This window comes from Metarhizium brunneum, chromosome 5, assembly GCF_013426205.1.
Source record: "Metarhizium brunneum chromosome 5, complete sequence".
NCBI lineage: Eukaryota > Fungi > Ascomycota > Sordariomycetes > Hypocreales > Clavicipitaceae > Metarhizium > Metarhizium brunneum.
In genome coordinates, this window is record NC_089426.1 from 2,113,454 (window position 1) to 2,136,089 (window position 22,636).

General features: G+C 51.8%; 8 protein-coding genes across 8 annotated transcripts; 4 read left to right on the plus strand and 4 right to left on the minus strand.

Moving 5' to 3' along the window:
* Nucleotides 1-1,782: 1,782 nt before the first annotated feature.
* Lonrf3 (LON peptidase N-terminal domain and RING finger protein 3) lies at nt 1,783-3,636 on the plus strand (the record flags this gene model as incomplete). The annotated part of the gene is made up of 1 exon (XM_014686902.1): nt 1,783-3,636. The coding sequence occupies one exon, from the start codon at nt 1,783-1,785 to the stop codon at nt 3,634-3,636; it is 1,854 nt and encodes a 617-aa protein (XP_014542388.1).
* A 499-nt stretch (nt 3,637-4,135) lies between these two features.
* On the minus strand, nt 4,136-6,229 carry G6M90_00g087310 (uncharacterized protein; the record flags this gene model as incomplete). Its single annotated transcript, XM_014686901.1, has 1 exon — nt 4,136-6,229. One exon carries the CDS (start codon nt 6,227-6,229, stop codon nt 4,136-4,138), a length of 2,094 nt encoding a protein of 697 aa, XP_014542387.1.
* Nucleotides 6,230-7,554: 1,325 nt separating this feature from the next.
* G6M90_00g087320 (uncharacterized protein) lies at nt 7,555-8,012 on the minus strand (the record flags this gene model as incomplete). Its single annotated transcript, XM_014686900.1, has 2 exons — nt 7,555-7,889; nt 7,949-8,012. The coding sequence occupies 2 exons, from the start codon at nt 8,010-8,012 to the stop codon at nt 7,555-7,557; spliced, it is 399 nt and encodes a 132-aa protein (XP_014542386.1).
* A 1,493-nt stretch (nt 8,013-9,505) lies between these two features.
* Nucleotides 9,506-11,785, plus strand: Tars2 (Threonine--tRNA ligase; the record flags this gene model as incomplete). The annotated part of the gene is made up of 1 exon (XM_014686899.1): nt 9,506-11,785. One exon carries the CDS (start codon nt 9,506-9,508, stop codon nt 11,783-11,785), a length of 2,280 nt encoding a protein of 759 aa, XP_014542385.1.
* Nucleotides 11,786-12,592: 807 nt separating this feature from the next.
* On the minus strand, nt 12,593-13,126 carry PSD2 (Phosphatidylserine decarboxylase proenzyme 2; the record flags this gene model as incomplete). Its single annotated transcript, XM_066131306.1, has 2 exons — nt 12,593-12,832; nt 12,905-13,126. 2 exons carry the CDS (start codon nt 13,124-13,126, stop codon nt 12,593-12,595), a joined length of 462 nt encoding a protein of 153 aa, XP_065987484.1.
* Nucleotides 13,127-15,939: 2,813 nt separating this feature from the next.
* Nucleotides 15,940-18,251, plus strand: G6M90_00g087350 (uncharacterized protein; the record flags this gene model as incomplete). The annotated part of the gene is made up of 7 exons (XM_066131307.1): nt 15,940-16,140; nt 16,195-16,435; nt 16,504-16,710; nt 16,779-17,616; nt 17,690-17,868; nt 17,926-18,046; nt 18,101-18,251. 7 exons carry the CDS (start codon nt 15,940-15,942, stop codon nt 18,249-18,251), a joined length of 1,938 nt encoding a protein of 645 aa, XP_065987335.1.
* Nucleotides 18,252-18,447: 196 nt separating this feature from the next.
* mii (3-methylitaconate isomerase) lies at nt 18,448-19,698 on the minus strand (the record flags this gene model as incomplete). Its single annotated transcript, XM_014686896.1, has 1 exon — nt 18,448-19,698. The coding sequence occupies one exon, from the start codon at nt 19,696-19,698 to the stop codon at nt 18,448-18,450; it is 1,251 nt and encodes a 416-aa protein (XP_014542382.1).
* A 2,317-nt stretch (nt 19,699-22,015) lies between these two features.
* G6M90_00g087370 (uncharacterized protein) lies at nt 22,016-22,615 on the plus strand (the record flags this gene model as incomplete). The annotated part of the gene is made up of 1 exon (XM_014686895.1): nt 22,016-22,615. One exon carries the CDS (start codon nt 22,016-22,018, stop codon nt 22,613-22,615), a length of 600 nt encoding a protein of 199 aa, XP_014542381.1.
* Between the last annotated feature and the right edge of the window lie 21 nt (nt 22,616-22,636).

A 22,636-nucleotide genomic window follows, 5' to 3' on the forward strand; every position in this document is an offset into this window, starting at 1 on the left:
TTTCCGTCAATACGGCCGCGGTCACGTTTCCGGCGATTGCTGATATTTTAGCCTCTGTATAGCTGACCAGTTACAAGTGTGGCCTCGCGACATATCAAGACAGGCGAAAATTGTACAGGTTGTGATTCACAGCCTATTCCGGAGCTGCACACAATCCAAGACTTGGCGAATGCAGTGTGCGACGGGATACATCTCCAGGTACCGGACTTAAGTGGTCAACATGCTACTTGCAACGTTGGAGAATTGGCTGAGGGTCCACCAAATTAAGTAAGTTAAATATGTGGCTTTCAAACGATACTTGGTCTTGTAAGGAATTGAAACTCAAAATCATCGGCTTGCAACGGCCAGGCAAGTAGCCCACTGGTGCAACCCACCGCTTCAGAAATGACGCCAATGACTTTTCGCCCCAGGAACCGTTGGCGAGCAACAGAGAAAACACATGATGCTTCTCCATGCGATACAGGTAGTATGGCCACAGGGATTGGATGCCGCCACCAATCTAGAAGTTCGCGAAGATGAGGAACCCATGACTAGCGGCGATGATGAGATTGACGTCTCGTACACGGATCGTGCCCAGTCGTGGCCATCACAGGTCATTCCATCAATCACCCCCACTGCGGGCCCATGGGTTGTCCGAGACAGCTAACATTTATTCAGGGTCCAGAATGACGATTAGGAGAATGTGCCTGTCATGATGTAGGTCCTGTAAGGACGTTGAAGATGTGAGGTATTGGAACCGTCGTGAGCACTAAAATTCAAGATCAAGAACGAGTGCATGCATAATGTTTAATGTTGCAAAACACCTTGTGGACGAGCCCTTGGTTCCTGCCCATCTTTGTGTGACATGACATATGACGTAGCCTAAGCCTTCGGATAGGCTTGGTGGGAAGGTGCGAACTACCTGCTTTTCCAATCTAATAGAAGCGTTGACTGCTCGGCTTCGCATTAAGTTGGATATATAGAATCTGAATATAACCATGCATCCTCACGCCATAGCCAAAGTCGGAGCGTCATCAAAACCCAAGGGCCCCCGGCGCAAAGCAGCGGTCGGGAGAACGCCGGGCACTGGAGGCCACTCTTCGCTTGCAGTCGACACCGTCGGCGCACCCCATGCATGACGATGACTTTCCACCCCCGTAACAGTCGGGTCCTACGTCAACGGTATTTCCCCTTCCCTTCAGCTCGGCCAGTCACATTATCTCTCCATCTTCCAACATCACCTGCCGGCTTGGAATCTGGCCCGTTATTGTGGAGATATCGTGTTTTACCACCTGAGGAAGTCGGATCTCGATGATATGAGGTGAACTTCGGCAGGCATATTGTCTGTCCAACTCTCAGCCTTACTCATCTACAAGAGAGGACACCAAGAGCTCAAACGGAGAACACTATCATTTTTATCTATTTCCGCTTCCTCGCCTTCCTAGTGCCTATTTTTCTCTCTTGTAGTCGTGGCCATAAGTCTTGCGCGATCGGTGCGCAACCTTGCTTCTTTCGTTTCAAAACCGCTCAACCCAAGTTGTTATATAGGTGTCTGCATCCTCTGACTAGCAGCCTTGTCGGACTATCCTCGAGTGGCGGCGTTGTGCACAGGCGGGTATATTCATCGGTCGAAACCCTACCTGCCGATGCCTGGAGACTCCGACTTTCTCAAGACGTCAATTCTCAGATCCCTCTAGCCGACAGTAAGGCTCAGTCCTGGCTGACGACGACCACTGAGACCATATCTCCAGCACTTAAGCGACACATCTCTCTGTTTAGCTGCGTGCACCAATTCTAATGCTCATGACATCACGTCCTCCAACTTCACCGGCTGAGACTCGAGCCGATGGGAATCCAGAACATACCCAGGACCTCGGGAGTCATGTTCGACAATCAGAAGGCGCGAATAACGAAGGGCATAACATTACATATAGCGAGACGCGGGGGAATATGTCCGCACAACACAAAGATGTACATGAAAACTTGCCGGACTTCCATGACCAACGACAGGAGGATGAAGATGGTAGATACCGGAATCGAGAGCTTAAACAACAGCAAATACGAGATATCGTCCGCCTCTTCCAATGCCGGCATTGTTCGAGGCCGTTCAAAAATGCCATAACCCTACCCTGTGGCCGAAGTTTATGCAGAGCATGCGTTCCCGCAACCCATGTGCGAACTAGTATCACGTATCCCGCTATTCCGGATCGACTTCGAGGCTTCATGTGTCCTTTCGACGATTGCTCCAAGGAACATGCCCTGAGTGATTGCGGACTCGATGTAGTTCTCAACAAAATTAGCCAGCTCATAGAAGAAGAAATTCATCGAGGTCAGCGAGCTGCGACACAGGCAAACCTCTCAACAAGTATAGGCTTTCGAGATCCGTGGGGTGTTGCTGGCATGCCTTCGATGAATGATAACAGCCATGCTCCTCGGATAATTCCAGGTGGCCGGCTGGTGGCGACATGGTCTTTGGCCGCAGAAGGAGGGTTGTTAGCCGATGCCGAAGTCACCTATGAGGACGTTCCGCCGAAGGGCTCTCGGGAAGATTTCTCAGATTTCGATGTCAAATCTTTGAATCATCTGCAAACTATTACTCGCAATGAGGTAGATTGCCAAGTATGCTATGCGTTGTTTCACGACCCATTCACAACGGGCTGTGGACACACTTTCTGTCGCTCGTGCCTACATCGGACATTGGACCATTCGCACCGGTGTCCCATTTGCCGTTGCACGCTAGCTATCAACCCGCTACTAAATCCCGATCTATGCCCATCGAATGAATCCATTACTCGGCTAATTGAGCTATTTTGGCCCGATGAAAAGGCGGTTCGAGACAAAGATGTCGCGTCAGATATCGCTGCGCGGCACCAAGACCTCGACTTACCATTGTTTGTCTGCACGCTTGCATTTCCATCTATGCCTACCTTCCTCCACATCTTCGAGCCTAGGTACCGATTGATGCTTCGGCGGGTATTGGAAGGAAATAGGACCTTTGGCATGGTCTTACCAAAACGTCCCCGAGACGCTGATGACACCCATTTTTACGAACTAGGTACACTCTTGCGAATCATCAACGCTGAATTCTATCCCGATGGTCGCAGTTTGATCGAAACCGTCGGTTTAACTAGATTCAAGGTTTTGCGGCATGGAGAGCTTGATGGGTACACAATTGCAAAAACCGAACGTGTCGACGATATGTCGTTAGAAGAGGAGGAGGCTGTTGAAGCTTCTGAAGCTGTTGCAGCAACTAGGAATGCTGATGCTACCGTTTTGAACAGTGATCTCTCCGCCGGGGTAGACAGTTCTACCGAAGAAGACTCGGACGAGACCAGGCCAGAGACTGAACCAACAGGCATCCCTCCAATCCCGATGACAGCGTCAGATCTACAAGCGATGTCGACGCAGAATCTAATGAGTTATGCCACGGCTTTTGTATCTCGCATGCGTGGACAAAGTGTTCCGTGGTTAACGGCTCGAATGTTTGGCATATATGGAGAGTGTCCAAGCGACCCAGCTGTCTTCCCATGGTGGTTTGCCAGCATGTTGCCGGTAAAGGACCTCGAAAAATATAGACTATTAGGCACATCCAGTGTTCGTGAGCGACTCAAGATTTGTTGCGTTTGGATTTTGGAGTGGGAAACGACAAGATGGTAAGTCTTGTTATTACCTTTGTGTTCCGTTTTCAGCCCCCGTTGCTTTGCCTGCCGTACTCCATGCGCTAGAGTGGACAAGGGCTAAAGAATTTCAGGGCTAATCTAGTTGAGCCGCGGTTAGGTCGTTTCACAATTGCTCTATTCTCTGAGGATTGATGTCCAAGGATGTGTTCCTCAAAAAAAGTCGATTGTACAAATTGTGTCTGAAGAGGCTGGGACTGTTTGGATAGATATATCTCATTAGCATGGCTTTTCTGTTAGCATTCGCAGCCTGTATTGCTTAACGAAGAATAAATATGGAACATGATATCCCTGGGGTTGATTACCAGCAAACAGAATGAATAGTTGTAGCCCCTGTTGCAAATGTTCCGCCAAGTATCGGCTGTCTATGTTTACTCCCCCGTCAAGTGCATTCCCACTAACAAATCACTCCAACCCATCTAATCCGGCAACAACAGTTCATGGCCGTGTCATTTTCCCAAATGTATGTCACGACAACATCACCACCCGATCGCGTCTACTTTCCCATTCGTACTCGCCGCCATCGTTGCATCTCCCCATGCCGGAGCCTCAGCTGGGCCACTCCATGAACCAGGCATTACATTGTTGTGCGCCTCTGCCGAGGGGGCATTATTATCCTGTGCAGTATCACCCCATTGTACACCGTTATCATTGCTGCCATTCTGCGCATCCTGATTCTCCCAAGTAGCGTCGCCGCCGGAAGGCTGTCCCCCACTAGGCCAATCACTTCCACCGTTGTTGCCGCTGTCGTTGCCAGCATTGGCGTTGTTGTTCCAAGTTGACTCCTGGTTATCTCCGGCATTGAATCCTTGAGAACCGCTCGGCCCTCCATTGTTGTTGCTGTCCCATGCATTCTCCTGCGTCTGATTACCCCACGTGTCTGTAGCTCCTCCGTTGCCGCCTGCATTACCGTTTTCGTTGCCGTTGCCATTACCCCAGCCGCTCTGCTGCGGCTGGCCCATCTGGCCTCGATTTTCGACTCCAGAAGGACTTGGGTTCTTGGGACTAGCGTTCCGTACGGAGCCGTTGCTGCCTCCATATGCACTAAATTGGGATCTGGTCTTGTTTGGAAGATACGAATTGTGCTTCCCAGGAGGGAAGACATTATTCCCGCCAGCAACGTCCTGATCTTTACTTGATGGAACAGCGCCGACAGGGTTCGGGTTAGGGTCTAACAGACTGAATGCTCCTCTGTTCTGGTTTTGGTTCTGAGCCTGAGTTGCTGGCTCCATCTGCGGCCACGGTCCGCCTGGGAAAGGTCCCGGATACCCAGCAAATCCCATGGGAGCAAACGCATTCCAGGCCGGCATTGCCATTCCTTGTGTAATAGGCACACGCTCCATGCCGGTCTTGTCTTGGGTTCTGTCGAAACCATGGCAGTACGGGTTCTGAGTCGGATGTGGCATGCCCATCGGTAGAGGTCGAAGTGACGGATCTCGCTTGGGATAAAGAGACTGGTGATGATGACCGTACACGGGGCCATGATAGATTCTGACAATGTTGTTTTCGGCGTCGTAATATGCATTTGGGATTGGATCTTCCGGTGTTTCGACGACTCTCTCGGTGTGGACGACTTCTGCACGCATAGGGGCAATGAGGTTCGGACGGCGAGGGTGAGGCCCAGGGTATGGCGTCGGGTATCTTTTTCCTTTCTTCTGTTCGGATTCCTTTTCTTTTGGTGAGGCTTTCTGTTCAGTGGGCTCTGCTGGTGGTTTCTCAGGCTCTTTCTCCGGTTCTTTGTCCTTGGGTTTGTCGTCATTCTTATCCTTATTCTGCCCATTTTTAGCTTGGTCCTCAATTTTATTCGCCTCCTTGTTCTTATTTTTATTTTTCTTGCCCTGCTGCTTGCTTTCCTTCTTCTTTTCATCACTGGAATCATCTGTGTCCTTGGCAGATTCTTCCTGCGACTCCCCTTCCGAGCTATCTACCTTGGCTTTCTCCTTCTCCTTGGCCTTTCCCTTCTTGCCGCCGTTCTTCTGACCTTTTGCAAGCTCCTCGTCAGTCGTCACCTCTGAATCACAATCGGACTGTTTGGCTTTTTTGGAAGCTTTGCTTGCTCCCCGCTGCTGTTTCTGCCGGCCACGAGTACAATTGGAACACTCACAAGTAGGATGGGGCTCGGAGTCATCCTCGCTATCGGATGATTTAGCTGCTTCTTTCCCCTTTTCTTTATTCTTTTTGTTTTTACTCTTTGGGGGAGATGGCGGCTCGCTTGGTTTTGAGTCGCTCGACTCGGCCGAGGTGTCTGCTTCTGAGTCGGTGGGCGTGTCTTCAGACTCAGAAGCTGCTGGGGTTTTCTTCAGGGCAGATTTCTTGGGCTCTTCTTCAAAACGAACTTTTTTCACAGTTGCATCCGTTTTGGTTTCCGGCTTGGCAGACCGTCCGGAGCGAGGGTAGGTTATTTTGACGGTATCTTCTTCAGTTTCATCGTCGGTGAACACCTCCACTGTGACGACATCTCGTTTCTTGCGAGGCTTCTTGGGGATGGGGCCGAGGGCAGATTGGATGGTTGTGCCGACGATATATTCGCAAAATAGGAGAGACTTTGATGGCCACTTCTTATTGTTAGGCATTATGGGCGATAGTCTTTGGAGTTCTTGATTGGGAAAGGTTGAATTAGATTAGCTCTTGGGAGAGATACCGATAGTCCATCGACTAGGAGACTGGGTTGTGGTGGCGAATAGGCCAGCCACTTGTGCGCAGGGTGTTTTGATTAGACAAACGATACGAGTTGTCAAATTGAGATGATATGGTACAAGACAAGATGAGACGGGCAGAGCGGGACGTGGAGACAGATTCCAAGCCAAGCTGTGAAGACAGCTGACTGCCAGCTGTCGAGCATGTCGCGGACCGCCAGCGTTTGGGATTGAGGAGGACGGGCTCGATGGAGTCGAAAGAGCCATAACTACTCCCTTAAAAAACTAATATTGCCAAAAACATTTATTATTTCTCTCTTCAGATCAAGAAATGGGGGCTCCCTCTGGCGGAACAGTTGGCGGCAATGTCTCAAATAGAGTCTTGACTCTTCGGGGAGTGTCTACCGTCTGTTTGTTGGCAACATGGCACTGATAGTTCACAGTTCGCCTCTTCGCACAGCATCACAGCCAATGCTCCCGTGTCTGTGACCAGCATCTGCACTATCAAATCCAGAAAGCGTGGGTGTATAAAAATACCTGCCGGGAAGGAGACCCATTGCAATGTCGAATTTGTATGTAGACAACTTGGAGCAGCCGACTACAATGCGGAATCGGGCGTGCGCTGGCGCATGCAGAATGCAGAATGCAAAGTCATGATTTTTAATCTCAAGAAAGGCCAAGTTCATACTGCTATCGAAGAAAGAATAAAAGACAACACTGAGGCCGAAAAGTCTCACAATAAATGCGGTATAGGTGATCCTTTCTAGTGCAGTCCATTTTCGCTCCCATCCCCGAGCCTGTCCATCTTCTTAACTATCTAGTGTTGCCATCTTCAAGCACCAATACAGATGAATATGGATTAGATAATCGTCGAACCGAGCATATCTTCAGAGTTGGCATCTTGGATGATACGACGTCGTAGATCAGCTCTGGCCGATACGCAGAAAGACCAGTCTAATGCCAGGAATCACACCCCCTCAAATAGTCGCTTCATCCATAAAAATGCACCAGCAAGCGATTTCGAACGTTAAGATATATTTCATTGAATTGTCATAGCCAAGACTTCCCGTGTGTTCTAAAAAGGCCGAGACCTAAATCACAACCAGTAAGTTAAATACAGATTCATACACTCAAGATTGATCATTACGCAATGTCCGCCCATTTCACTGTAATCGATTGCTGCACAAGTCCTAACACATTCCCAGATCATACTCTCCTTCTTGTATTTGACCTCGCGCACCTAATCCCCCGCCAATATTCCTTTACAACTCTTCGCCCTTTTCGCAGTTCTTGACTTCGTAGTTGACAGTGTCATTTCCTGTCCCCCAAATCTTCGGTTTGAAGTCAAGGTACACGAGCTCGTTCTTTTCCGCCTTCCAGTCTCCATTTGTGTCTCTGTAATACACCATCTCACCACTGCCGGCGTCTCGAACCTCGACGGTTGTGTGGGAAAACGTGCCGTCCGTCGACCACTCCAGCTTGTAGCAGGAGTCCTTCTTGACGGGAAAGGGCTTAGAGCAACGGATATTTCCGTCGCTGTCGATGCATTTCTCTATAGCGTAGTCAAGCACTTCGCCCTTGGAAACGGTGTCACCAGCTAGACGGACTATACGTTAGATATTTGAGACGGAAGTTCGTTGAGCAGAGCCATCGTACTTAGTTTGAAGCTAGCAAGAGCGAGGCCTGCAGTGGCGATCTTCTGTACATCTGGGATATACATGACGAGAGTCGGAGCTTGATGGCGCAGAAAAGAGATATGTTCCGGGTAGATAAATTCGTCGTTGATAAAGAGACGAGTGGTCAACGTACTGAGAGACTCCAGAAAGCAAGGGATTTTCGCATGGAGGCAAGCAGGTATTTTAAGACAAGAAACGTTCCACCAAAGCCGGCGAGTTGGTCAAGCTTATTCGCATCATCGATGACGTTGATGCATGGAGCTATTGGTCCTTCCTGCCCCTTAAATTGCCTAATTTGGTATGTGGGGCGGTTGCCTGAATTACACCCCGTTGGATGAAGTTCCGTTGTTCGGGAGTGTTGCAAGGAAACATAGAAGATCTACCAAAATAAGATCTCCTCAAGTAGGAGGCCTCCCCTTTTGGCAGAGTCGTTGAAAACAGGGAGCAACTCCAAGTATAAGGTACTAGGTACCTACTTCTGTTGTCGCAGTTATCTCGGGTAGAGATAAGATGTGAATATGTAATAGTTAACGTTTTAAGCATAAGTGGTAAAAATATTACAAGTACTACTAGCTGGATATCTTTGCCTCCTCCCTAACTGTTTTCAATACTCGTTGGGCAGGTAAAAGAAGCAAGGCGATGTATGCTGGAAAGTTGCGCTATAGAGTGATTCGGAAGAGGCAAAAACGCTGACCAACCTAAGTACTTTACCTATAGGTACCTAGGTAGGTAGGTAGGTACCTTGCAACCTGGTGACTAAGTTAACAGCAGAGTCACAATTGCTAGTAATGCCTTGTCACTTTGATCCCTAGCTCAATCTGTCGCAGGATGTGTTAAGGCGTAGGTTCCATAACGGTCCCAACGTGTGTAGAGAAAAAACCTCCGTTTGGATGAGGCTTCTGCGCAAGTATTCATACCCCACCGAGCTCAGGAGATTCTAATTCAAGTGCCGCTGACTCAAAGTCTTAATATTCCCTCCCAAATTCAGTTGTGGCAGAGTCAGACATAGAAATAGCTACCCTGTACCTTTGTGCCTGAATTCAAGAACCCCGCACTAAAACTCTTTGGGATGGTTGCTCCGGTCCTTGCAGCCCCTCCGACTCATGGAAAAACATCAAAAACTGCCCCTCTTCTGACTCAGGAGGGCCTGTGCCGGTCAATGCGACATCACCGATTTCTTCGTCTTTTTGACACACAGGCCTGTAACTCGTTCACCCCGTCTAATCACCACAGAGACGTATCTCTCGTATTTACTCCTGTCGAGGAGCTGCAATTCTAGGGGCTGGAAGCCTCCAATTTCAGTTGTCTAAGGCAGCAACACTACATCCCGTAGGTGCGACCTCGCTCTCCATACTTCAGTCACTCTCCCTTCGTTCCTTGCCATTTAAATGCAAGGCTCCCCTCTTCTCCCTTACGACCTTAACGACCGTATGGCGGTCATGATGAATCAGAATATTCATTATTTTTCGTTTCAACCCGAGAAAACCGTTGTGTTGGACCACTGGCTGATCAAAAGACGTTACTCCGCAGGGTCACCATGGCTTCCTCGGCGGCTCCCGCACCAACCACTATTCCTGTCAGGGATGGCCCTCCGTCACAGCCTGATGGTCAGCTACCCAAATTCATCGTCGAGAGAAATCTGCTGTTTGAAGAGCTGAAGAAGAAACACGACGACGCCGTAGCCGCGAAGCCCCGAAACTCCATCACTGTGTCGCTCACAGCCGGCCCGGACAATGTCACTGAAATCTCTGCTACCGCTTGGGAGACCACCCCAGGTCAGTTGCTGAAGCACGTTGCCAAGGTTATCGCCTCGGAGGCAGTCGTTGCCAAGGTCAATGGCGAGGTCTGGGATCTGACCAGGCCTTTGGAGGCTGACTGCGCCGTCTCGTACCTATCTTCGAAGGATCCCGAGGGTCGTGCTGTATTCTGGCACTCGGCCGCACACGTGCTCGGCGAGGCTTGTGAGCACCAGTTTGGCTGCATGCTGTCCCATGGTCCCCCAACCAGTATGGGTTTCTTCTACGACATGGCCATGCGGGAGGGCGATGCTGTCAAGGAGACTGATCGCCCAGCCCTCGAGACTTTAGCAAAGAAATTCTTCAAGGAGAAGCAGCAATTTGAGCGAGTTGAGATTGCAAAAGAGGATCTGCGAAAACTGTTTGGCTACTCCAAGTACAAGATGCACTATATCGAGAAGTTCGTCCCAGATGGTGGCTCCACCACCGTGTACCGCAACGGCTCCCTCGTCGATCTCTGCACCGGCCCGCACATTCAGAATACCAAGCAGATCTCCGCCTTCAAAATCATGGGCAACAGCTCAGCTTACTTCTTGGGCGACCAGGCCAACGACTCTTTGCAACGTATCTCTGGCGTGGCTTTCCCCAAGAATGATCAAATGAAGGAATGGCTTACCTACCTGGAGGAGGCTAAAAAGCGCGACCATCAGCTTATCGGGAAAAACCAGAAATTATTCTGGTTCAGCCCGCTCTCTCCAGGCTCGCCATTCTTTCTTCCCCACGGCACTCGCATCTTCAACGCCATCCAGACAATGCTTCGAGAGCAGTACTGGATGCGTGGGTACGACGAGGTTCATTCGCCCCTCATGTACGATGTCCAGCTCTGGAAAACCTCGGGCCACTGGGATCACTATCAGGAAGATATGTTCCGAGTGCCGTTAAAGCACACTCACGGTACAGCGCCGGATGCTCCAGTAGCTTCTGGGCCAGATGCTGCCAAAGATGCCGACAAACCGGCTGGCAAAGATGGCGAGAATGCCGAGGTTGCAAAATTGGAACAGGAGAGGCTGTTCGCTCTAAAGCCAATGAATTGTCCTGGCCACGCTCTCATGTTCGCCAGCGAAGAGCGCTCCTATCGATCCCTTCCGTGGCGAGTCGCCGATTTCAGTGTTCTGCATCGCAATGAAGCTTCTGGTGCGCTTACCGGTCTTACCAGAGTCCGCAAGTTCCAGCAAGATGACGCGCATATTTTCTGCACCATCGACCAAGTCACCGACGAACTTCGAGGCTTGTTTAAATTCATGACGCACGTGTACACCATGTTCGGATTCCCATTCAAGCTTAAGCTCTCCACTCGTCCAGATTCTTACATGGGTAAGCTGTCCGACTGGGATGCTGCCGAGGATCGACTCAAGAAGGCCCTACAGGAGTTCAAGGGTGATGACTGGGTTATTAATCCTGGTGATGGCGCCTTCTATGGGCCCAAGATCGATGTCACCGTCAACGATGCCTTGGGTAGAGAATTCCAATGCGCCACTATCCAGCTGGACTTCCAGCTCCCCCAAAACTTTAACCTCCTCTATCGTACCAACGAATCTACAGCCGATCGCGCCAAGGGTGAGGGAGAGGAGGAAGGTGGTATTCCCTCTGGCATGGCAAGACCCGTCATGATCCACCGAGCCGTCATCGGCTCTTTCGACCGGTTCATGGGTATCATCATTGAACACTTTGGAGGCAAGTGGCCCTTCTGGCTGTCGCCGCGCCAAGTCATGGTCATCCCCATTATGAAGGATGCGGAGGACTATGCCAGGGAGGTGCGAGACATTTTGCACGACGCGAAGCTCTACGCGGACGTCGACGTCTCGGGCAACACCCTCCAGAAGAAGATTCGAGCCGCACAGCTGGCTCAGTACAATTTTGTCATGGTTGTGGGTGCTGAGGAGATTGAGAAGCGAGCGGTGAACATTAGAAATCGGGATGATCCCTCAAGTCAGCAAAAGGGCGCCATGATTGATCTAGATGAGGTTGTTAAGCGGCTTGTAGAGTTGAAGGCCGAGAGACGACTGGTTAACTCTATCTGATAGAGGAGGTCTTGGGGACGGCAGTGGCACTTGGGGGCCGGGGTAAAGGGGGACGTAGGGTTTCTCTCGGCGTGGATTATGAAAGGAAATAAATGACTCTGACTTATTACGTAGTGTGATTTGGTTTCTAGACTTCATAAATTTTTGCCCGCTTAGGAAAACCTTGTCGATATGCTCCCTGGTTACTTGTGTACTGCCACATGCCCTCTGACTGCAATTGACACGTACAACTCCTATAGCCACTTAACTTCATCTCGGTCACTCTTCTCATCATTGCTTGGCCATTACGGTTGTGTAGTTGAGCCTCCTCATATGGCGAGTGGAAGCTGCAACTGGAAGTGCCAATTTTGAACTTGCGAGGTGGTTTATGCAGGCTGCTAACGAGCCGATATATCGCACAGACGGACATCAAGTGTTCAATATTACCGTACTTGCAAGCAAGCTTGCCCCTCGTGCCCTACGAATGCTCCGAGCAACTTTATTTGGCCCTAGTCCGTTATGATTTCTATTCAATGTTGCTTGCAGCATACTATGTGTTGCAGGTTCTGTTTGGCTGCCGTTCTGTCTCAAAGGCGGGCAAGGAATCATGACGAAAAAAAGATGATGATACCTGGGGTGGCACGCCTCTCGTTACGCGGACTTCAACTTGCTACTATAAGAATGAAGACTTTGTGACATTCTTGTTCAAGGTGGTAACTAGCATATTGCATGCAGGAATTATTGAGAAGCATGACGGTTGCCAGCGCATTTCGTGTCATGTGCATTGCGGAGCTTGAAAGTGCGTTTCTTGGGCCCGGCGACTACACTTTACCCAGGAACCGTCATCAAAAACATTGAAGGAGAGAATTGGTCTTGCAAGTGCCGCGTAGCATATCCCAGACTCATTCCAACCTCGACGGAAGTCTGAATCTTCTGCTCACTCGAGCGCAAGAGATCGTCGTCAAACTCGATGCGCCTATGTTGAAAGGCGACAATAATAGACGAACCGCCAAACTGAAAGATGCCCAACTCGTATCTCTTGTTGATCTTTGTCCCGGCGCTGTGGTACTTTTTGTGAATGCTAAAAACAGTCAGCAGCGGCTTCAAATCATATTTTCACTCGCAGGCCCGTTGACGTACTGCACGCTTCCAAGTTCCCACGTCCGTCGCACCAACGGCCGTAAACAGGACATTTCCAAACTCTCTTGTTTCGGTGACGACGTGATCCCTTCGGTTGCGCGTCAGATTATCCACCTTGCTCTGCAGTGCTACAGGGTCGACCTGGTAGCAGTCTCCCGGCAAGCTCTGGTACGTCTTCACCTCACCCTGGACGGGGGAGTGGTATCGATGGTAGTCGGGCATTCCTCCCCCTTTGACCGCCGTCGACGGGCTTTAAAGGCTGTGGCAGGCGGCAGCCTTTCATGAACTGCATACAGTCCATCGCCATGACACTCATGGCGTACCACGCACGACGTGGTTAAGTGGCTGAGTGCGTGTAGAGATGTTGAAGTAAAGAGAGGAAGAGGGCCAGGTTCCGATGTCGACGTCCATTGGCGCTGGTCTCGACGATGGAGACTGGGAGCTTCAAAGGTTGATGCATCAAAACATTGAAGCGACATGGATTCGCGACTGTGTAGGTGTCTCGGTTCCAAGTGCCATTGACATAGGATCATGCTTTACTCCCCTAGTAGGTCATGCGTCGGCCCAGCATCTCAATCCTTCAGGGCCCACTGCAGCGGGAGCATCGGACATCAATTTCAGCTATACCGACATTCTATTCACCGTATAATAAGTAATGTTGTATGTAGATGGAATGCCACACTTAATACTCTGTTTATATTTGACAGGAAATGAGTCTTTCCATCTACCCGGTCGGTAGCCATATTAAGACACATGCAAGGGATATGCGGAAACCTGCAGGCCGGAATAGCAGGCCACATGCCAAGGGCTAGGTGCTGGTAGCATCAATTAATTCAGCCAGACAACTTAAGCTTGCTTTTACCTCTGCTGTACGTACTTCATGTATGTACTTATGTATGTACATGTAGTACCTGGGTTCAATACTGGCTGCATGTGGGCGATTTTAGCTCCCGTAGGCGCGGCTGTGGGCGCGGCACACCGCATTTATGTGCATGTGGTCAATATTTCATTTGATATTTCATAACGGCTACATATGTATACTATATTAATAGATTATGCATATCTATACTGGTATAAGTAGGGCCTTCCTTCCCTCAGGGCCCACTGGACATTCAACATTCAACCTACCAGACAGTTCAGATTTACCTTCAATCAATGTTAATATCCCACCAGACCGTTAATATCCCCCGTCGACACTTTCATCGTCCACCTGTAATACTAGACCTATTAGAACCCAGGTAGGTCCCTCTGACCAGACCCCTGCATGTGCCCGACAGCTTCCAGAATCCACACCTTGTCCTTCACATGCATTCACCACCCGCACCGCCGTTGTCGCCGTTAAGCATACTTTCAGACAACACTTCTTCTGATATCATCCATCCCCTGGGCCGTGTGTGGATATATTTCGAGGAAGAAATTTTCAAAAACTACTGCAAGGACGGAGCCGGAATATACGATGGCCCCCATCTGGAGGAAATTCGAGCCATTCATCGTCAGTTGGAGGCCAACAGAAATCAGCGTCATGGCACAATGATGGACGGCTGGATTGACGAATGGGGTCCTACCTGAATCCTTCCACATTTCTCAAAAGGGAGCCGGGTGGCCTGGACAACAGTCCTGCGCACGACACTGCCCGAGGACAACTTGATTCTTGACATCAAACGAGAGAGGTTTTCTGATAAGAACTAGCGGATAGCGAAACCTCATCTCAACGGTAAATCTGACCGCACTCAATTCCCCAAGATGACGAGGCGGATGCTGTTGACGCTCACCAAGAACCATACCCCTAGGCACCGGGGAAAACGTCGAAAGAACAGTGACATAGTTGCTTTCGACGGCCCTGTTGCGAGCGGCCCTGCGCAAAGAGTAAAAGTAGCTCCAAACGGGACAGGCAATACACCCAACGTTTGCTTCTTCTGGCTCCTAATTCATCCTATGTCAGAACCGCGAGTCGTTGCTGGTAACATGCCTGCTCTATACTACAAATTTATATACCCCGAATTATTCGGGCGTGTCGGCCAGAACGCCGTCTCGTTCGGTCCTTGTAGAAGGATCGATGCGCCAGCGTGGGCGTCTCCATTTTGGGCGTACATATATACTACCTTTAAACGGGCGCTTAAATGACGCATGGGCCCCCAGACTGTGGAAATGTCGCTTCTTGTATCCGTACGGTCTTCGTCTGTCTAGGTGAAGTGAGAGAGTAGCAAGATGGCGGTGAGATGGGGGTTTGTTTTCGAGGTTGGGAAGACGGAGAACCGACGAGGATTATACTTGCCGCGAAACATAATTTACAAATCCAAGTCGTGTGTTGGTTCTCGCGGATCGCTCAAGCACATCATCCAGGTCGAGTTAGCCACCCATCTCGTGTCGACTTTGGCTACGCCAGGTTTCGCAATGGACGCTCCGGAACTCGAGACTCATTTTCTTGACAAAAATGGGCTTGTGACGCCACCTACAGGACGAGGTGCAGATGTACGGTGGCAATTGCAGCCTTTGAACTGAGATATTGAATGCAGGCCGACCGAATCTGCTGGTAAGCCATAAAATTGATTCGTCCAAGGGGCACATGGTACACATGCCTTGTTAACAAAGCTACAAGGATGAGCGATAGTCGATTTGCTCAGCTATAAGCGGCTGGAAGTGGACATGGAACATTCGCTTCCCCAGGCACACAACCCCGAGACGTCTGCACGCGAACCAGTTTGGCCCGTGCCTTTCTTGACAGGGTCGTATTCAACCGGAGGTGGCCGAGGCGGCTCGCTTTGACTCCAATGTTACTATACTTTCCCTCCCGTACGGAGTGGATAATGCGGACTGGTACTACTCCGTACACAACTAAGAAGCTGCGATTATCATCTTGTCCGTCAAGAAACGTGGGAGGGGTTGGATTGACATATAAGACATGAGCGCGGCACCATCTCAATGTTGAGGGGCAGCTGTCCTGGAATAGATTGTCAATCTCTTCCAACTGGGTTGAGAGCGAAGCGCTGGGACAATCGAGTTGAAGCAGACGAGGTTTCTACACCACAGCCATCATGTTGAGGTCTCTCGGGCTCATCGGCAGCATTGCTGCTATCCTCCCGAGCGCATTGGCTTGTGGCTACGATGATTGCTATGGACCGATTGACAAGGTCGAGCACGTTCGTCACGTCAAGCGCATGCAGCCCGGCGCTCCTAATGCCACATACGGACCAAAGGCACCCCTTGAATGGGGCCAGGTCAATTTCCTCCATACCGTGAGTAGGCTGTCTCAGCTCTTGATTGTACGAACGTCAATTGACACCAAGTAGACCGATACCCACGGCTGGCTTCAAGGCCATTTGAAGGAGCAAAACTACGGCGCTGACTGGGGCGACTTTGTCACTTTTAGCCGTCGCATGAAGCAGACTGCCGGGAATTTGGGCGTCGACCTGCTGCTTGTTGACACTGGTGACCTGCACGATGGCACTGGACTTTCGGATGCTACAAAAGAGGATGGCACCAAGTCGATGCCCATCTTCAACGAAATCGAGTATGACTTGTTGACAATCGGTAAGCATCCCACGGCATATCCTCGTCAAAAATTGCAAAATCTCGAACCTGGGCTAAACCATACAAAGGCAATCACGAGCTCTACGTCAGCGAGGTCGCCTACCAGATGTTCAATGACTACTCCAAGAAATGGGGAGACCGATATGTCACGTCCAACGTCAAAGTTCTCAACCATAAGACCGGCGAATATGAATATGTGGGAGCCACCCATCGTTACTTCACTACCCCCAACGGGTTGCGTGTCATGGCTTTCGGTGTTCTTTTTGACTTTACTGGTACGTCCATCTCCTACATTGCCGACTTGGAACCAGGGAATTAATCCATGCTTGTTGTTGCCATGTAGGAAACTCCAACGCCTCACAAGTCATCAAAGCCAATGACATGGTAAAGGAAAGCTGGTTCACAGAGGCCCTTGCTAGCAAGAAGCAGGTCGACTTATTCGTCCTCTTTGGCCACAATCCCGTTCGCGCTACGGACAAGTACAGCACATTCAAGGTCGTATTCGACGCCATCCGCGCTTCTCATCCCCAGACCCCCGTCCAACTACTCGGTGGACACACTCATATTCGAGACTTTGCCGTCTACGACGACAACGCCGTGGGCATTGAGTCTGGCAGGTTCTGCGAGACACTAGGCTGGATGTCCATCTCTGGATTCGACCCATCCAACAGCGGATTTCACGGAGTCAGGCACCCTCAAGGTGTGCCCAACCCTACTCGGCCTGCCAGAGACGGTGCCAAATCGCCGTTTGTCTATTCCAGACGGTACTTGGACTGGAATCGAAAAACATTCCTCTACCACTCCAAGCAAACTGAGAAGACGTACGACTATCACTCTGGTCTGCGTGTTACCGGCGACATTACCAGGGATCGTGAGGAGCTCAAGCTTGGCCAGGTGTACGGATGTGCTCCACAGGACTATTGCATCGACTGCGCGCCCTTCACGGATGACAAGAAGAACATCTTCCCCGGTGTCATTCACCCTGCCGTCTCGGCCATCGTCTTGAACGAGACCCGCAAGGACAAGTCTCGTATTATTCTGGGCAACACCGGCGCTATCAGGTTCGACCTGCACAAGGGACCTTTCACGTATGATGACAACTTCATTGTGTCACCATTTAGAGATGTATTTTTTTACATTGCGGATGTTCCTTTTGACAAGGCATCCAAGGTGATTGGCCAGTACGTTTCATTGTCCCTCCAAAGAGTCGACTCGGAGGTCAAGAGAGATGGCTTTGTGCTAATTTACTTGCAGGCTCAACAATGGCGTAGTCGACAAGCGTTTTGCCTCCACGCGCATCCCAAGCGATGAATGCACCAACCCAACACTCGGCCACATGAGCCGTCGCGATATGCGTGAACCTCGAGGGATTGTTCGCCGCCAGGACGCCGTTGTTCCCGGCTACACCACCGAGGATGACTGGGGCACCGACGGTACGTTTCTCCTTTGTCGGTCGAGTCTTTGGCGCCGGTTGCTAATATACAGAGCAGGTGATGATACCCAGCACTCCGATGTTCCTAGCTTCAGTATCCCCGGGTACTGGGAGGCTCGCGCGTCATTTCCCAAGGACGGCAGCAACCCTGACAAAGTTGATCTCATCTTCTTCGATTTGTACGTGGCCAAGCATTGCGATTTGCATTTTGCCGTGTGCTAACTGTATGATAGTATTCAGAGCCATGTGCTTGCAGACCTCGGTGCAGGTTTTACAGCTGATATGGTCCATTGCTACATCAACTGTACTTTTACGTCTCAGGATTTCATGTTGCCGTATGCCAAGCTTGCATGGCAGGAGAATGTAGATAACTGCCCTATCTGAGTGACGCGATTTCTTGATATGGGTTAGCTGGTAGGGGAAACAGGAGTATAAAATCTCGCGAGTTGTGATGCGGGCGTGGCGAGCATAGGCGTACGTGAGGCGTTACACTCGAAATGACACTAGGTTTGATGTAAAACCCCATTTTCTCACTTCATTTGATCCGCACCCCCAGTAAAAATTGCCATGTTGGGTACATCTAGTAGTATACGTCGCCCTTCATCAGGACCCTCGCCGTGCGCAACAACTTGGCCGACAAGATCTTGCCGTCCTCCACCTCAGTGCCCACGTCGAGCTTGCCGCTCGGGTGCGCAATAGTCACGGCGTCGTCTCTCATCCCGCCCGGTCTCGCGGCAACCAAATCCGCAGCTAGAGTGCCGGGAATCCGCGCCGACGCCCCCAGGCACAGCGCCAAGGTCAACGGCACGGCCTTGTGCGCCTGGCCCATGGACATGGCGACGCATCGAATGTCGACGCCGTCCGGGGTATCGCCCCCGGGGAAGAGGAGGACGATCTTGGGCACGCTCTCGACGTCGGGGTCAAGGCCCATCTTGGCCGCCCCGGCGCGCCGAATCTGCTCCAGGCGCGCCTTGAGCGCGGCATCCGCCTCGATCGCCGCGGGCGTGAGCGCCGACGCGGCGGCCCGGTCGAGCCCCAGGCCGTGGGTGGACACGAAGACGCCCGGGTTGCCCACGTCCACCAGCGACGCGCGCACCCGGCTCCCACCCGGCAGCCGCAGCGTGTCGACAGGCGCGCCGGTGGGCAGCGCCCTGCCCGTCTTGGCGCCGGCCGGGTCCACGAAGCTCAAGGTGACGACGGACCCGGCGCCCGGCACGCCGTCCATGACGTACTCGCCCTCGGGGGCGTACCTGGCCGGGGAGCCGGACACTCGGAAGCGCGAGACGACGAGCTTGGACGTGTTGGTGTTGAAGACGCGCACCGTGGCCCAGCGGCGGCCGCGGCGGTCCGTCTCGACGGGGGCCGACACGGTGTCGGGCCCGACGAGGCCCTGGTCCCAGGCCGCGGGGCCGACGATGGCCGACATGTTGCCGCAGTTGCCGGCCTTGTCGAGCGCGCCGTCGCGGATCCCGACCTGCACAAAGGTATAGTCGACGTCGGCGCCGGCGCGGGACGGCGCGCCGAGCACGACCACCTTGGACGTGGACGACTGCCCGGAGCCCATGCCGTTCAGCTGGCGGCCAAAGTCGGGGTCGGGGGACCCCATGGCGGAGGGGAGGACGGAAGGCCACTCGTCCTCCGGGGGCAGGTCTTGGCGGCGGATGACGAGGCCGTTGGACGTGCCGCCGCGGACGAACCACGCGGGGAAGCTGCGGTGAGAAAATGAGGCGCTGGGAGCTGTTTGGCGCCAGGGCCTGCGGCTGCGCGGGGAGGTCGCCGGGGGCCGCGCTCTACAGAGAGTGCGCAGAGCGCGCATGTCGGAAGGCGGCATGGTTCTGGTACGCGGGTATCGCGACTCGCGAGGTTCGGCCGGAGCTTGAGGTTGAAGTTGAGGTTCGGCCGGGTGTCGGCCATGGATGGAGCCGAAGTGGGCCGCGGGTGTCGGAACCGAGTCGGTGTACGGAGTATGTGTCCGGTCACGGAGTCACGGGTGTCTAGCCTGTCGTCGCCAAACGGTAGCGTGTTCTACTATCAATGCTATGCTTTGGTGCAATAGTGCAACGATGGGTACTGCTAATGCGTAGAAGAGTATAGCCTGCCTCGGACAATTGGGTCCGTCTGCGGCGAATACAGCGAGTCATGAGTTGCGTGACGGATATTGCCCAGACGACTGGCGCCGCGGATTATTCCGCATGTCCCGGGTCACATTTATGCCGCTGCTCCGGGACACTAAGATGCGAAACGCGTGAGACGAGATGACGCTGGCATTTGGGTGAAGCACATGGAAGTTTTGACGCTTTGTGTCGCCTCTCACGCGCTGCAGTTGTGCTATTTCCAGATGAAAGAAGACAAAGATGGTGACTCGGCGCACACTTTACTTTCACGATTGGTCTAAGTACCTAGGTAGTTGATGCAGGGCATCCACAGGCAATAAAGGCCTGTAAAATTAGGGGGGGAATACATACCTAGGTAGATACTACGGAGTAACTACTCCATTAGTACCAAGTACCTAAGTACGTAACAACATGGTTACAGTGGGTGTATATTCCTAGTTCACTGGTAACCCTGTAATTTTACATTTCTTATGCAGACCAAGTGTGTAAAATTAGGGGCCCGCAGGCACAGCCTTATCAATTGATTTCAAATGTATTTCTCACACAGGACGCGGGCGCTCAAAGTGAGACATGTGCATGCAAGATATGCTTCATTCGTCGCCAATGCTCTGTTTTCGAGTTTCTCATGCAGGACTCGACCGCTGGGCGACGGATGCTGGTCAAATCAAGAAATGATGAAGGAAGGATGTCCACTCATCCGTCAATCACACACAGCCACCGACAAATTCATGCACGCTCTGTACAGAGTACATGCCCGCGAGCCCAAGACAGTCTCTAATTGAAATGAAACGCCATTAAGTCGAGCCAAGCTCTGCAGCAGACTAGTCACTTTGGTTCCGTGACAATCGACAAGATGCACGCTGCTCACGCGCTGTTGGTCAGCCCAGCAGCGCTTTCACGGCTGAGACACACACACACACACACACACAAAAAAAGACTCACTCACCATTCACTCACAGCTTACTGCTCACCATTCACCGCTTACTACTCCGTATTCACTGCTCACTGCTCACAGCCCACAGCTCACCACTCACCACTCACCACTCACCATGCGCCGCAGACGCCGAAACAAACCAGACACCCGCCTACCGCAGATGCAGCTACCATGGCACAAACACCCGACATTATACATACAAGGCGTTGCGCCAAAAATATACCCAGCAAGTCAGGTCACTTTTGACCCTTCTATTGCCATCGTAGAAGCCCATTCGCGCTTACTGTACCGAGTATTCAACTACCGCCTGCCCTTTCTGCCGAGAACAGAAAGTACTTATACAGACCAAGTTGTACATACTACTAGTATTTACCCCTACAACTAATATATACGAGACCGCATGTAGCCTGGTGTCAAATGCCGTCTGGTGCAACCCCCACATCACATGGTCGCCCCGCCGCAAGAGTCGTCAATGGGCCTCCAAAAAATCATCCAAATGTCCACTTCCCTCCATTCTCCTGTTTCATCACCTCGTCCACGCCCACAATGGTTGGTCCTCAGCTTCCACGAACCGACCCATCGTCGCATTGTTCACAAGCCCACGCCGCTCAACAGCCTTTTCACTCGCGCACAATGCTGTCCCATGTGCCAGCATGTGGTCTCTCGTCGCCCCCTTACCCATGAATGGGACGCCAAGAAGCTCAATCGGCCAAAAGCCGGATCTGCACCATGTGTACCGAGTATTCAACAAGGAAGCGCCGACGACTGCTTATTGTACAAATACGCCACGGCCTGCCTTCTTCTTTGATGTCGTCGCGTTTGAACCCTCACGCCGCCACGCCCTCCTGTCTCGTCCTTGTTTCGCGCCGTTTCTTGTTTTCTGACAACTGCAGCTTTTTGTTCAGTCTCATCGTCAAGTAGGCTTCGCTTTGCATATATACAGGACTTGAAATCCCACCAGACCCCTTCTCGGGAACCGTTCACTCTCCTTCTCTTCTTTTTACGCTCTTCCATCTTCCCAAATCCTACCCGACACTCTCTCTATATAATATACTCTTGAAAAACTTCAGCCCACGATGCGTTTCTCGGCTCCCGTCATCATGGCCCTGGCGGCCCTGGCCAACGCGGCCACCGAGGAGCCTGCCAAAATCAGCGCCGAAACCCTCACCAAGATGATGCCCAACCAAACGTGCGAAGGCAAGAGCGACGACTGCCGCACTCCCGCGCAGGCCGCTCCCTTCATCGAGAAGTCCATGGCCCGCTACCGCATCAACAACACCAACGAGATAGCCGCCATCGTATCCCTCATGGCCTTGGAGTCTGGCAACTTCACCTTCAAGCACAACGTGTTCCCCGGCCGGAAGGGACAGGGCACCGCCAACATGCAGATGGCCGAGTTCAACTTGGAGTATGCCAAGTCCATCCCCTGCCTCCAGGGCAAGGTTGCCAACATTACCACCGTCAACAACGCCACCAACGCCACCTTGGACTACATCTTGTCCCTGGTTACCGTCGACAAGTACAACTTTGGCAGCGCCGCGTGGTTCTACACCACCAAGTGCCTGCCCGATTCCAGAACCGGCCTGCAGAAGAATATCACCGAAGGCTTCGCGACGTACATGAAGTGCGTCGGCGTCGACCCCGCTGGAGAAAGGACGACCTACTTGCAACGGGCCATGGCCGCCTTTGGCTTGTCTTGAGAGCCGGTTGCTGGATACACG